This window comes from Chionomys nivalis, chromosome 4, assembly GCF_950005125.1.
Source record: "Chionomys nivalis chromosome 4, mChiNiv1.1, whole genome shotgun sequence".
Lineage (NCBI taxonomy): Eukaryota > Metazoa > Chordata > Mammalia > Rodentia > Cricetidae > Chionomys > Chionomys nivalis.
This window is the reverse complement of record NC_080089.1, coordinates 70,893,594-70,908,987: the sequence shown is the minus strand read 5'-3', so window position 1 is coordinate 70,908,987 and position 15,394 is coordinate 70,893,594. Positions and strand designations below refer to the sequence as shown.

The window sequence follows — 15,394 nt, the reverse complement described above, 5'->3', positions numbered from 1 at the left end:
TAGCGCATTCCAGTGATGTATTTTGGCTGTGGGGCAGGGATGTGAACAGGATCGAGTTTGTAACCCGAGTCACAAATTGGTGAGCAATTTGCTGCTTTGTTACTAAGCGAACCATTATATCACAGTGGAAAAGACCTAAATGGACCAGTGACTTGGTTAGGGCTCTGTCATGGTGATAAGACACCATAACCAAAAGCAACCTGGGGGATGAAATGGGTTGTTGAAGCATACCACTTACTGTTCACTGAGGGAGAACAGAACAGGAACCTGGAGGCAGGAACTGAAGCACACACCACGGAAGAATGCTACTTATTGGCTTGTTCTGTAGGGCTTTCTTATACACCTGCCCAGGGCTGGCTACACCCACAGTGAGCTCGCCACTTGCATATCAAGATAACAAAATGCCCTGTGTACTTGCATACGGGCCAATATGAAGGAAGCATGTTTTCAGGTGAGGGTCCCTCTTACCAGAGGACTCTAGCTATGTCAAGTTGACGAAACAAACAAGAAACAACCTAACCAGCACAATGTACAAACTGTAGACATGCAAATTCCCTCTCTTTCCGTGCTGAGCCTAGTTTGGATGGTCACTTGGGTGGTTGCCATGATAAAAGTAAACATTACTGATGCCAGGTTGTTTTGACTGTGTCTGCAAAAATAGCCCATTTCCTATCTCCTTGGGGCAAAAATTACAAAACGACATTAACCATTAGCTTCTCCCACGGAGGTTACCAGGAAGATGCAGACTAACTCCTAGGGGCTTTGAACAACTACCTTTAAAAGATTTGTTTATTTAATTTTTTATGTGTATGAATATATTGCCTACATGTAGGTATGAGTACCACGTGTGCACCTGCTGCCCCTGGAGGCCAAAAGAGGGTGTCAGATCACCTGGAACGGGAGTCACAGACTGCTGCTAGCCACCACCATGCAAGTCCTGGGAATCAAGTCCCATGGTCCTCTGCAGGTACTCTTAGCTGCTGAGCCAGCTCTCCAGCCCCAAAAGCCACACTTTGACCACTACTTATTGAAGGGTAGACTTAGAGTTTAGATTTACAAATGTCAATACTAGGAACAGAGGGCTGTGTGGAGAATAGAAGGAAGCCTCATGAATTTGCGTTCTGAAAGAGATAGGTACACGGAAGATGGAAAAGGTAGAGTAAAAAGCAGTTGGTACGGCTATTGACCAGCTGATTCGTGTGTCTGGCTTTAGTTTTCTCCTTTGCAAAACAACGATGTTAACAGGGTGCTCCTGGTGGGGTCGAGGTGCGGCCTGAGGAGAAAGTGAATTTAGAGCCCAGAGAGCAGACACCAGGCTGGAGATGGCTCAGCACCCAGAGAGCTTACTGCCCCTGCAGAGGACAGAGTTCAGCTCCAAGCACCCACGTTGGGTGGCTCACAACTGAGGTAACCAGCTTCAAGGGATTGGATGCCTCTGGCCTCTGGGGATACCTGCACTCACCTAGACAAACACATAATTAAAAATAAAAAGGAAATCTTAAAAAACAAAACAAAAAGCACACACACATTGGTGGTGAAGTTGGGAGAGAGCGTCAGGAAGGGTTGGCACAGAGGAGTACCTGGACTTGGAAAAGTCACTTCACTCAGACTTGCAGAACACGAGGCTATTGTTCCTCATCTATAAGTGACCGAGTTTCTCAGGACTGCGAGGAATTCTGGTCGGCAGCCTTCTTTGACCATCTTTTCTGCTGGTGCTATTTTGGGAGTGTGTGCGCACATGATCTCTCTCTCTCTCTTTCTGTCTGTCTGTCTGTCTGTCTGTCTGTCTGTCTCTCTCTCCTTTGTCTCTCTCTGTCTCTTTTTCTCCTCTGTCTCTCTCCTCTGTCTCTTTGTCTCTGTCTCTCTCTGTGTCTCTCTCTTTCTCTCTCAGTCTCTCTCTCTCTCCTCCGTCTGACTCTCTCTCTCAGTCTCTCTCTCCTCTGTCTCTGTTTCTCTCTCTGAACAGTTAGGAAGTTGGTGAGGAGACAGCTTTGCCCGTACATTGAAAGGTGAATGGAGATACAGACAGTGTCTTCCCTTTCCCTGAAGCACTTTGGCCTGCTGGTAAAGTCAAAGCGTGCTCACCATGTTCTTACTGACTAGGTTCCAGCTCTTAAGCTCCTCTCCACCTTTAGCTCCTAGCACCGTGACAGGTTTCCTAAAGTGGCAGGCCTGCCTTCACCTCGCTCTTGTCTTTGCTAGGGGGCAGCAGAGTGCTCCGGCAAGCCCCTAGAGGTTGACCAGAGTAGGTCACCTCTTAGCTTGACCACCCAGCAGTCCCTGGGGCTCCTGCTGCCTTGCTCAACCCTTGATGAGTCAATGTCCTCATCTGCAAAATGGGGTGCAGGATAATAATGACACCTACCCCAAAGCGTGGTCGTGAAGATTGGTTGACGTAATGGGTGCTCAGCCCTCCCAGGTGGACACACAGTAATCACTGAATAAACGTGATGGACAGCCTGTGTCTGGCTTCCTGCTACTTGCATTTCTGGTCTTCAACTTAGTCACTTCCTCTGGGAGCCTCATGCTGAGGACTTAACGACGGTTGCACGCTCCCAGAACACCTGTCCATCTTCTACCATAGCAACGACAACTGTCGCCTCTCAGGGTCCCTATCAGGGTGAAATTATGTGAAGACAGGGGTCGGTTATTTACTAGGAGGCACAAATAATAGGCGCTCAGTAGTTACTGAATAAATGACACAGAGCAAGGGTCCCAGTGGTCCTCTGGGTTTGACGGAAAACACTGGGGTCGTGAGGTCGAATGGACAGGCGTCAGAGAGCTGAACCTACAGTGTGTGCAGGAAGACTGGAAGGGGAGATTCGGAGAGGAGAACGCTCAATTTTGGGGAGAGAATGAGGCCAGACGGGTCTAGCTAGCACTCTTTGGCTCCGCCTCCTTCCAGGCTGCTCCCAGACCCCGCCCCCCTGGCTCCAGCCCTGCGGAAGCTACCGCCTCAAGTGTCTGAGCCTCCCCCGCGCAGGGTGCGCCCCGCACGCTTTATCCTGCCCCGGAGCAGCGCGAGCACCCAGCCCTCGTTCCACAGCCGCTGCGAGATGCTGCGCTCCACGTCCACCGTCACCCTGCTCTCAGGCGGCAGCGCCAAGTCTCCTGGGACGCCCAGTAGGAGGGTGAGTAGCTAGCTGGAGAAGGAGCTGTCGGGTTCTCCTGCACCCATCCCTGTTGACCCCTCTGTAGAGATGTGGGGAGGAGGATACTTAGGGGTCAGCTGCAGGCCGCCGACATCTCAACTTGGCTCAAGTTTCCTGGCCTGTTCCAGACTGCACAGTGACCCTCTCTCTGGATACCCCAGCGACTGGAAGAGAGGGCTTAGGGGACTTTCTGGAATTCCCAGAACTTCCCTCTCTTGTCTCCACTGTCAAGCCAAGATTAAACGTGGTACTAGTTAAAATATGGCAAGGAAGAGGTTTCTGAGGTCCTTATCATGAGAAGCACAAGTAATGAATGTATTTAAAATGCCAACTTTCCTCCATCTCTTGGTTCGGAGCATCGTCCGTCTGTCCATCCACCAGTGATAGAGTGCCTCTGGTTCAGGAGCCGCTTGTCGAGGGTAGCCTGTCTGCAGGCCAGAGCTGAGTAGCTGACCACCCTCAGTTGGACAGGACTCTGGTTTATGCAGGCAGGCAGTTTCTTCTTTGTGGCATTGGGGCCAGTCCTAAAGTCCTGGGCATCCTCTCCAGGGAGGTTTCCCTATGGAAATCTGGTTAGCCACTGTCTCTGCACAGTCTGCTCTCACCTCCTCAATCTCCTCATGCTTCCTTCATGAAAGAACGACCGAACTAGTCAGGTTCACATTCCATGCCCTTTCTAAGACCAGGGCCTCAGAGAACACTGTTAGAGCCTGGGCTGTAGCTTTCTAGTTTGGGTGTTATGATACTGAGTTCTCACCTACTCTCTAATCGTGTTTCCCACGGTTCATTTGAACAGGTTAAGTCTAGACCAAAAATCCCTTCCGTAGCTTGGCCTGTAGACGCTCTTGTTGGCGGCTGTCTTTCTTCAAAATACACAAAAGGCATGTGTTGCTTTTGGGTGTGGGTCAAGTGATGTGTGTGTGTGTATGTGTGTGCATGGTAGACACCCAAGGCTGACAGAACTCTGGTTGTTTAATCATTAACTTCATAAAGTAAGCATCACATTTGGTTAGTCCAACCATAGTCCTGCCTTACTGCAAAAAGGGTGTTTGACCTTTCCCATGGAAAGCTTTGTTAATTAGAACAAAATTTTGGTTGACAATACATGAAATCATTGAATAGATAGCCCTGAGCTGTGTACAGCACTCCCTCTCCCCTGGGGGATGCTGGGTGAGGTAGATAGTGGGATCCTGTGGGTGAATACAGATGTGGGCGAATACAGATGTGGGCGAATACAGATGTGGGCGAATACAGATGTGGGCGAATACAGATGTGGGCGAATACAGATGTGGGCGAATACAGATGTGGGCGAATACAGATGTGGGCGAATACACATGTGGGTGAATACACATGTGGGTGAATACAGATGTGACTATGCATTCAGAGCATCTTTGAGAATTTTGCCCTTGAATGGTACTTTGGTGTCTGGACACACTGTTGAGTAAGATTATACCAAAACTTTAGGCTGAAGAACTCAGGCTTCTGACTGGAGCATCCTGTCACCTCTAAAGGCTCCAGGTGCTGTGTGTGCATGTGTGTGTGTTGGCGCTGGCAGGGAAGCTATGTGTTGGGAAGCTAAGGTGTGTTGATTGACTAACTGACTCATTGAATATTTATAGATCTATTTCTGTGTGCTGTAAGGCTGGGTGCTTGGCTCCACTCCGTTCCTTGAGGCAGACATTGGTGATTTTTGTTGTGAGCAGGGTGTTTCCAGGGTTCAGTGACATTAGAAGGAAGTCTCTTTCTGAGGTGTGTGAGGCAAGCCTCTCCCTTAAGGTGAGCTGATGGTCTTCCAGCAGGAGCAGGCGTTTGAAGCCAATTAACACGACTGATTGTGAAAAGAGACTTTTCATCCCTCTCAGTGGATGCTTGACATAGACTGTATGGTAATGTGTGTCAGACCTGCTTTGGAACAAAACACCTATTTAAAAAAACCTTTTTAGAAACACAAGAAAATAAATTATACACGAAATAAGTAACCATGAGAAATGCTTCTGAAATTGAAAAGTTTTCAAGAAATCCTGTATCCTCTCATCTCTTCCCTGGGATTGGACACAAGATGATCTCAAACAGGAATACTTTGGGGGCGTGTTTAACCTGTTACTCTTGGGCTGCTCGTAGTGGTCTAGGGTAGTTATGAATGTAGTCCAACACCAAATCATGAACGTTCTTAAAACACTGTGAGATGCTTTTGTTTGTTTGGAAATTCAACTGCATGGTTCGTGCGTGTGAACTTTGTGTAGGACAATGCCGAGCCTCAAAGTCAAAAGGTCTGCTAGCTATTAAAATAGACCAGCTTTATCCAAAGGGCTTATCAAAGTGAAAAGCAGGCCTTGCTGTCACAGACGTCAAGCCAACCAGAAGTAGTGGTGGCCGGTGACGCCGTGCAGGAGCTGCCCTGAGTCAGCTGCGAGGGCAGTGCAGCCAACCAGGCTGTCACAGGTCACCCTTTGTCCAGCAGCTGCCACCTGCAAATGTACTTACTTCCCTCTTATCTGAAATCATCCCCGGGGGAGGGGGGAGCCTGGTGGGGAGGATGATTTCTGTTAGTGGATAAACAAAACACCAAGAAACATTCATACACGCTAACCAGTGGGAAATGAAAAAGGAAAAAGCTCTACCTTCAAACCAGTTGTGCACTAAAAATAGCTTTATCTATGGCAACAGTGGGAAGATAAAGTGTTTGGAGAATGAGTACAGCTAGAAAGATGACCTTGGGGGAATGTGGGGGCGGAATTAAAAAAAAAATAGCCTACATGAAGGGCTTCATTGATTTGGAAAGGGATTTTGTAATTGAAAGTTAGCCTCACAGCCTAGGTTTTTGAAGTGAAGTCGGTTGTGTGGCCAGGTTGTGTGCCGGGAGTGGAAGGCAGCTCGTCCTCTGGGCTGTGAGGTCTACCACCTGTCGCGGGGCTCTCCCGCACTGGATTCTGTCAAGGAGATGACACTGGGCTGCTTAGAGCTGGGTATTGTGACTCCTTGGTGGGGTGAAAAAGCCCAACTAAAGCAAACCCAAACAAGGCCCTGGGGTAAGAGTGTTTCCTAGCCAGCCCTTCCCTTGGCAAAGGCCTTCTCGCTTAAGACCCAGCCCAGGCCTGTCCATCATCACTCCCTGCTGCTGGTGCTGTGCTCACCAGAGCCTCCTTCCTGCCTTGTTGGTTCCAAAACAAGGAATTCCCCTTGACTGGCATGTGAAAGGGGCTGGCAGGTGTTTGCCCAGCTTCCTCCTCTCAATGGAGGAAACAGTCTACGTAGCTCTGTATCCTGTACTCTGGGGGAGTCCAGGGAAGGCATGGTACACAATTCTACTGTTCTGTAGGATCTGGGGAAGGGACATGGGGTTTGGGGGGAATTCAGCCTCAGATGGAAGCAAGCCGATTGCAGTATTGGCTGCGGGGAGGGAGGAGACTTTCATTGTGTTCAGAAAACTGCCTGGGTCCTGCTTGGGATCCTTTGAGCCAGTTCCTGACAGGCCAGGCTGTGGTCTTATGTGGCATCACTAGAACTTAACCCAAACACCTCTGGCACTAGCATCTGACAGTTACAGGCTCAGAAAAACACCAACCCCCCCCCCATTTTATTTTGTTTTTCTATCTTTTAGTGTAGGGTGGTCCGACTTAGGGATCTGAAGGACACTTGCCTTATGGAGAGTTCCACATTTATTCTGTGGTATATAGAATGAAAGCCTAGGCTTTCCTAGGCCACTGTAGAGGCCTAAATGTGTCCCTGTTGGTGTTTTTCTGTGCTGTGCCCCCACATCCCAGCAAAGGGACCTGGAGCTCTGTGTCCCCACCAAGCTTCTTGGTGGTTGCCACCCCCTTCCAAGTCAGTGAGCCTCAGTTGCCTACCTGATTGAGTTCAAGAGCTAACTTTGCTAGAGTTGGACCTGAGGTTCAGCCTGAAGTACTTCATCCATTACCAGCTTTATGGCTTAAAATGACCCCAGTACTTTTCCAGCGTGTAGGAGAATAACACAGTGGTATTTGCCTCTTTCCCTCTTCCGATGAGCTGTGTGTCCCAAATATCAATCATATGGCTGACTCATATCCACTCTTTATGGAAGAGAATGATCTTTTCCACCATGCAAAACCCAGCCACCTGGTTCTGCCTCAGGAGCCTCTGCAAAGCTGAACTCCTGGTGTGATGTCCAGGCCCCTGACCTGACTCTGGCCTTTCTTGTCCTGTATCTCTGCAATTCCCAGGTGGTCAAGCTCCCACCTCCCACTCCTGAGCTTCCAATGCAGTTTTTCCTCTTTTCTTCTTGCCTCTCTGCTGTTGAGACTCTGAATCTGCCCTGAACCCTCATTTCCTCAGCTTGTGCAACCCACACTTGTGTGGATCTGAGTGACCACTTGAGAAGAAGTTCTAGAGCATCACTATGTTAATGTGGGGCTCCCCACACAAGTGCAGACCCCGAGTTCAAGCCCGAATCCATGTAAGTGGCTACGTGGGCTCAGCAATGTGGAGGCAGACACAAGTAGATCCCTGGGGATTGCCTCTTACTTGGTGACTTCCAGGCTACTGAGAAACCGAGTTTCAGTAAAAACCAAGGTGGGCGGCACAAGGTATAATGACAGCCAGGGTCCCCAAAAAAACCCTACTTTGCATACATTTTGGAAAGGAGAATGTAGGAAGAGACGTCCTGGGATGAAGACAGCCTGATGCTTTTGTCCTACCTGGAAGGAAGCCCGTGACAAATGGGTAGGAATGAGAAGGGTGATAGACAGTTCTGGCCAGGTCACCCAAGTGTCCTCCTTGCCTCTTCCTCTGCCACGGTTGGGATTTCATTTATTGGCTTAATTTGGTGACTCTCAACCTTGGTTCCACATAGACTTACTAGGCAACTTGAAACAGTTATGTCTGGGTCTCCCTCAGAACCAACTCAGGCTTTGAACTGTACGAAACATGGGCTGAAAGGAAGGCCTAGCCCCATCTTTATTGAGAAGCAGCCCATACAACCGTGAGTTCCGTTGAGGATAAGTGTCTCTCAAAGCTTTTCTTCCCCTTATGGATTCTTAGAAAGGCAGATATTTGGGGCAGCCAGTAAGGCCCCTTGAGCCTGTGGATAGCCATCAGGGTTATGGATTAGGCAGGGCCACGGGGTCAAAACACTGCTAGATGTACAGGAATTTTTTTTTTTTTTTAATTTTTCGAGACAGGGTTTCTCTGTAGCTTTGGAGCCTGTCCTGGAACTAGCTCTTGTAGACCAGGCTGGCCTCGAACTCACAGAGATCCGCCTGCCTCTGCCTCCCGAGTGCTGGGATTAAAGGCGTGCGCCACCACCGCCCGGCTATGTACTGGAATTTTTGTGTGCATTCATGGACTTACACTTTCTTCTCGGATCTTAGCACTTCGGGTGCATTCTGTGGCCAGGACAGAAGCGATCCAGAGAGCTTTGAGAGAGCAAGGACGCCCCCCTGCCTCCCTCTCCGTGACTTCTGTGTGTCAGCAGGCCTGACATGAGAAAGAAGGGCCCTTTCTCATGGTGAGAGGGGAGGCTGGATGCTGCTCCTCAGGCAGGCTGGCCTGCTTTGTTAGCTAAGAGTGGATTTCACCGTGGCCTACAAAATCTGAATGGTTCTTATCTAGCCCTTTATATAGAAAGCTGACCCCACCTTGCCATAGATAATGAAGCTACAAGTTCAGGGTCACAGCAGACCTTATCTAGATGGTGCCTGTTCCCACACAGCCTGACGTGCAGGTTCCAGAGGTTGGACACTTGTGTTAAACAGGGAGTGAAGGTCCGTCCTCCAGCCACACCCACTAAGGCCACACCTGCTGTTGTTAAGGGTAGCTTGGCTGGGACCCACAATAGGAGTGGAGCAGACCCAAGGGAAACATAAATGCATTTGGTTCATTTCTTTATAGAAATCCAATTTGCAAACTGATTAGCAAACTCTTGTCACGGCCCTGGGTCATCTTCTCCCCTTGAGATAAGACCCCCTACCCCTGTGAACCCCAATATCAAGAAGCTGAGAGTAAAAAGGTAGGCAAAACCCCAGTGTGTCTCTGGAGGAGGACCTCTGCCTTCACAAAAGGGGTCACACAGGGCCCCAGAGGCTGCCCTGAGCTCCCCAGGTGCCCTGAGCTACAAACAAAGGCTGGATTATACCTTTTTTTGTGAGGGTGACCTGAATGCTGGTTGCTCTTCTCTTGCCTTCCCTCCCAAGAGGGTGACTCTGAAGACAGTGAGAATCTCTAGGGAGTTTCAGGTATGGTTTCCTTTGTTTGAGTCCACCCCTCAAACTATCCAACCGAACCACATTGATACCCTGCTAGGCTCTGGAAAGGCTACAAACTCATCCTGGTTAAACACTTGCCTTGTCTCAACCTGTGTCTTTCCTTCCATCCATTCTGTAGGGCAGGGAGTACTAGGAGTCACCTTATTCAGCTTAATAGTTGAAATGAACTCATATTTCAATGCGAGGCTCTAGCTCTTGGGCCCTGCATTCATCTCACCTGCGAACCAAATAGCTCAGGTTGACTTGCCACTGTCTGGACATGTCAGGTTTGAGCGGGACCTGGGCTGTCTTGGAACATCTTGCCTGGAAGATGTCTGTTGTTCGGTGATGATGGATTTCCCAGACCTCAGTGACCTGACAAGTCCTCTCTGTCCTTTTATACCCAGCTCACATGATGCTTCTAGGTGCTACCTTTCCCATAGAGTTCCATTTCCAGTTAAGATTAAAGTTCTCCTTCACTTATCTCTAGAATAAGAACACTTGCAGAATCCTAACATGTGCCAGAGACTGCTCAATACTCTTAACATGTGCCAGCTAATTTAACCTTCACACTTGAAAGAGAATTCAGTGTTCTTAGCTATATTTCACAACTAAGGTATCTGGAACACTGAGGGTGAGGCCACTTTCTGAGTTTCATAGCCAGTGCCAAAACCAGTAGTATAACTGAAGAAGTTTAGACCCCAATGCTCTCCTCCTAAGCTACTCTGCATCTCACTGCCATGCATCGGCTGTGCTAACCATGGTTCTTAGTAGCCTATTTGAGAATATGAATAACTTATGAGCTCCTGGGGGCACAGCAGCTTCTTTGTCATCGCGGTCCCTTTCTAGCCCTTAAAAAGTTGTTTACAAGTTGTAGGAGCTCAGTGATCAAAGAATGGGGCATGCTGTTTGCAGCTCCTTTCTTTGACCCGCTTGCAATAGAAGGTTGCTTCCAGGGGTGGATGTAAACTGCTGCTCTCCAGTGTTCAGAACTCAAGGACTGAGCTGGCTGCTGAGGGCACCCCTGGGTATAAACTGTCCTAACTACCTCTTGAGCACTGTTGAGCCTGGGAAAGCCTGGGAGTTGTATATGAGTTCAGGAAGCCACAGTGATTAGCATCGTAAAATACTGAGATAAGCCACATTGGGCTCTTTGGAGATTTGCCGCAGGGAAGATGGGTAAAGGGAGGTGGACTATGCCCAGTTACTCTAGTGGGCAGGGTTCAGGGGTCAGTTCCTTATTAGAGCTTGTATTAGGAATTCAGAATACCTCCAGGCCTCTCGTATACTTCATTTGCCGCTCCTGAAGCTATCCAATTTAGAAAGAGTTAGCACCCCTCCATACATATTCTCTTTTAGTTTTTACTATTGTTGTAACTACTATAATTATTTGTGTGTGTGTGTGTGTGTGTGTGCTGTACATAAAGGAGAGGCCAGAAGAGTGCGTGCATCTGGTGTCCTCTGTTGCCCTCCACCTAATCCTTTGAGATAGAATCTCTCCCCACACCTGGCACTCTTACTTTTTCAGATATGTTGCAAGCAATCCTCCTGTCTCCATTCCCCTCAAAATCAGGGTTACGAGTGTGGATGGGATGCTTAGCTTGATATGTGGCTTCTGGGAACTGAACTTTGGTCATCATGATTGGGAAAAAAATGCTTTTAATCATTGAGCCACTACTCCAGGCCCCTCTTATTATTTTAACTTAAAAACTACTTGAAATATTTGCAAGCAACACAGACCCCCTTTTTCATGGGGAGATAAACAGCATTAACAGTTGCGCTGTTATACAATAATAATCCCCCCCCAATTTAAATCTACATTAATTGTAAGAGTGTGTTTAAAAGCAAAAATGGGATTAGTTTTAACATTTTGTTCTGTAACTTTCTTTTTCTCAGTGGGATTATAAGTCTTTTAGGGAGCTGTGTGATCCAAGCTTGGGTTAAGTTGCTTATGTATCGTTGACAGTGGGCCATTGGTCAGTCAGCATCTATTAATAATAGCTGTGCTCTTTAATGTTCCCATCAAGTCCTCTACTGATGAGAGCAGATGCTTCAGATAGGACCAGAGGGGTAGCCCCAGGCACCTGCAACTTCTCAGGAGCTTTGGAGCTTTATTTTGCAGGCTCATTTCATTTTTAGGTATTGAGTTTACTGTTGGCTTTGTGACCCTCAGGGTGGGCATGGCTCACAGCCCAGTCTGATGGACATGGTGTAGCTGCCCACTGTGGGAAGTATGTGGAGGAATGTCAGAGTTCAGGGAGGGCTGGTGGGGAATGGTTCAACAATGGAGAAGGTCCATCACACTTTTGGATGAATTAATACATAAGATCTTTTTCCTGAAAATTGTGGCCATTAGGGAACGCCCTTTAGGATCCATTGGCCAGTGAAAGGCATTGTTTACCATCTCCTATCCCAAATGCTATTGCCCAAATAGTTTCCATGGAAATGAGGGTCAGGAAGCCAAGTGGGCCTGTTTTGTTTTGGAGTGCGTAGGTTAAGGGCACAGTGATACTATCTAGATAGTAATAAAAATACTTTAACAGGGCTGGGGAGGTGACTCAGCCAGTAAAGCGCTTGCTGAGCACATGTGAGGACCTGAGTCTGGATCCTTAGAGCCCACTTAAGAACTGTAATCTGTCCACACGCCTGCAAAGAGATGCGGGTAGAGGCAGGAGAATCCCCGGAAACTCATGGGCCTGCTAGTCCACTGTGTGCAGCAGCAAACAGCCAAGATGCTCTCCCTCAAACGTGGTAGCCAGGGCTGACTCCGAGGTTCTTACAGTGGCATGTGCGTGTTCATACTTTCAAACATAAATGTGTGTGTATATGTGGATGCACACACACATAGATACACACACACACAGATTTAATCTCATCTTACTCTTGAAATTCAGAGAATTTCCCAAGCCACTTAGCTAATGGATGTTGAAGCCTGTGTGCATGTATGCATTTGTACATGTGAGTGCATATACATGTGTGTGTATCCCCGTGTGTGTATGGAACGCAGTGCAGTAGAAACATGCCTCCTTTCTTCTGTCAACAGATATGCTCTGGGTCAGATTCAGCCTGGCAGAAATGATCATGGAGAACCACAGATGTGTATGGTCCACCTGGTGTGGCTTACACTTAATGTTTGTAAATGCCAGTCTGGTTTTAGCCTGGAGGAGTGGCCTGCAGTCAGAAGGTTGTTTTCCCTCCACAGGCGACACCCGGTTTTCCATTAATGCTGTTGCCCATCCGGAAAGAGCTACCTGGTAGAATGGCTTGCTGTCCTCTTGGCCAACATGTCTGGCTATGAGCCTTGAAAGCTGGTTGGAAAGATGACAAAGGTAGCCCTGGATGTCAGGCCAGCTCCATCCTGAGGTCACTGGGAGATGAAGCTTTCCCAAAAGAAAGTAAGGATGGAAAGGTTCCTTGAAACTTTGTCATGTGTTTTATCAGGGAAGACAGTAGTTAACAAAACCCAGGGCTTTGTACATGCTAGGCAATGACTTTTGGGGTTTGTTTTTTAAGACTCACTGTGTAATCCTGGGTGGCCTTCAATTTGCTATGTAGACCAGGCTGGTCTTGAACTCACAAAGATCTCCCTGTCCCAATCCTCTGGGTGCTGGGATTGAAGGCATATGCCACCATGCCCAGCATGGTAGTTTTTTGAGACAGGACCTCACTAAGTTGTTCAGGCTGGCTTTGAACTCATTTTGTCACCAAGCAGCTTCTATACTCTTGCCTCCACCTCCCACGTAGCTGAGGATAGGGACCAGCACTGCCGGGCCTGAATTAGATAAGCATTTTAATGGCCATGAGGCTTCTCCTTGTGCATCTGCCTCTGAACTTTCCACTTTTGTAAGTTTACCAATAATATGGATAAGGATAATCCCTGTGATTTCATTTTTACCCGATTGACTCTGTAAGGACATGATGTGGCTCAGTGGACAGAGCTTGCTTATAGCATACACAAGACCCTGGGTTCCATTCCCAGCACATAAACCAGCCATGGTGGTGCATGCCCCGTCAGACCTGCACTTGATAGGTGGAGGTAGGAAGATCTGAAGGTCAAGATTACCCTTAGCTACATAACAAGTTCCAGACCTATCTAGGATACGTGAGACCCTGTCTCAGAAAAAGCAAAGCAAAATACTCTATATCCGTGGTTCTCAACTTGTGGCTCGTGACCTCTTTGGCGAACCTCTATCTCCAAAAGTATTTACATGAGATTCATAGCAGTAGCCAAATTACAGTTATGAAGTACAGTAAAAAACAATTTTATGGTTGGAGGCCACCACAGCATGAGGAACTGTCAAAAGGTCACAGCGTTAGGAAGGCAGAGAAGCACTGCCATATAGTTTCATAAGGCCATCCTCGGAGGTACTAGGGGTGAGGGCATACATTGAATTATAGTGGGGCACAGCTTAATGTATAATAGGTGCCAAGCAGCCTCCCGTGGGTCAGGCCCATATGGTATTTCAGGATTGTGGTGGCAGACTGTGAAGATGAAGAACACAGGCCCTGCAGACTGGCCAGGTTAAAAGCTTAGCTCCGCTGTCTCCTAGTGTGAGACCTCCATACAGCCTTGTCGGAAGTGACTTCCTAATCACTCAGTAGGCCTGGTAGGTAAGAGGACCTGTTCCGGAGGATTGTGTTCAATATTAGATGGACTTAGGGTCTCTTAGCTGGTACCTGGCACACTGCAAGCCCTGTGAATGCATGTCCCATGGATGTTGTCACGGTCTTGTTACTAGTACACGGGTCTATTTTTAGTCAGGAAAATGACTGCTCAGGATCCCTCGCTGTCACCAGCCTCTTGGAAAATCTCACAAGCTGTAGCTCTCCTCAGGGGATGCTTAAATGCTTCTTTTGTGCTTACACTGAAGAGAAATAGTATAATTTAGACTTTCTCTCTCATTGGGTTGGCTTGGCTTTGCAGTACAGAGATTGAACCCAGAGTTTCTGCCTGTTAGACCAGAGTTTTCCCATTGAGCCACACCCCCAGTGCTGGCCTCTTGGAAACCTTTATTCATGTATGTATGTGCATATGTATGTGTGTGTATGTATGTATGTATATATATATGTGTGTGTGTGTGTGTGTGTGTATTATATTTTGTTTGTTTTTGAGGTAGGGTTCCACTATGTCAGTCTGACTGTCCTGGGAACTTGCTATGTAGACCAGGCTGGCCTCGAACTCACAAAGACCCACCTGCCTCTGCCTTCTGAGTGCTGAGATCAAAGATGTATACCACTATTCCTGTCCTTTATTCCAAAATTTCAGTGAGCTTTATCGACAGCCTCTGATAACCTGACAGAGCTTCAGAGGTCAGTGACAGGTGCTCATGGTATTGCTAAAGAAGCTGTCAGATATTCACACCTCGTCAATTATGCTCTTGCTTCCCAGCCTTTTCTGTTAAAATCCCCTCGAACTTTCAGCAAACATGAGCAGTTTTGGCTTTCTTCGTCGTCGTCATCTCCTCCTCCTCCTCCTCCTCCTCCTCCTCCTCCTCCTCCTCCTTCTCTTCCTCCTCCTCCTCCTCCTCCTGTCTAAAGTACCTTAGACATTACATTTGTCACCTTAACTCTTCTTAGGTGTACAGGTTCATGGCTTTGCGTGCATTTACATTACTGTGGCCCCCTGGCACTGCCAGTTCTCCCATTGTCTCATACTGAAGTTCTATACCCGCTAAATGCTACCTCCCCGCTCTCCATCTCCTTAACTCCTGGCAGCACCTTCCACGCCCACTCTCGATGGGTGTGACTGGTCTAGGTACGTCACGTAGAAGGTTGTTTTGCTCTGATGTATTAGGCTTATCTCGGGCAGGGTGTTGTCACGGTTCACCCACGCTGCGCTGTATCAGAACTACCTTCCCTTTTAAAGCTGAGTAGTATTCTGTTGTGTATATATATTTGGCTCCGCCATCTGACAGTGGACATTTAAGTCACGTCTGCCTACTGTGCATATTGAATATGAATGTGATTAAAGAAACTTTATGAAAGTTGTGATCGGGCCGGTGAGATGGCTCAGCAAGGAAA

General features: G+C 47.9%; 1 protein-coding gene across 2 annotated transcripts in view; it reads left to right on the top strand.

Annotated features, from left to right (window-relative positions):
* The first annotated feature begins 2,978 nt into the window (after positions 1 to 2,978).
* Myzap (myocardial zonula adherens protein) overlaps positions 2,979 to 15,394 on the top strand; it is a 93,752-nt gene continuing 81,336 nt past the window's right edge. For both annotated transcript variants that reach the window (XM_057766997.1, XM_057766998.1), the window contains exon 1: positions 2,979 to 3,131. In XM_057766997.1, the coding sequence (XP_057622980.1) occupies positions 3,057 to 3,131 (75 nt within the window). In that variant the 5' untranslated portion in view covers positions 2,979 to 3,056. The remainder of the gene's footprint in view (positions 3,132 to 15,394) is intronic.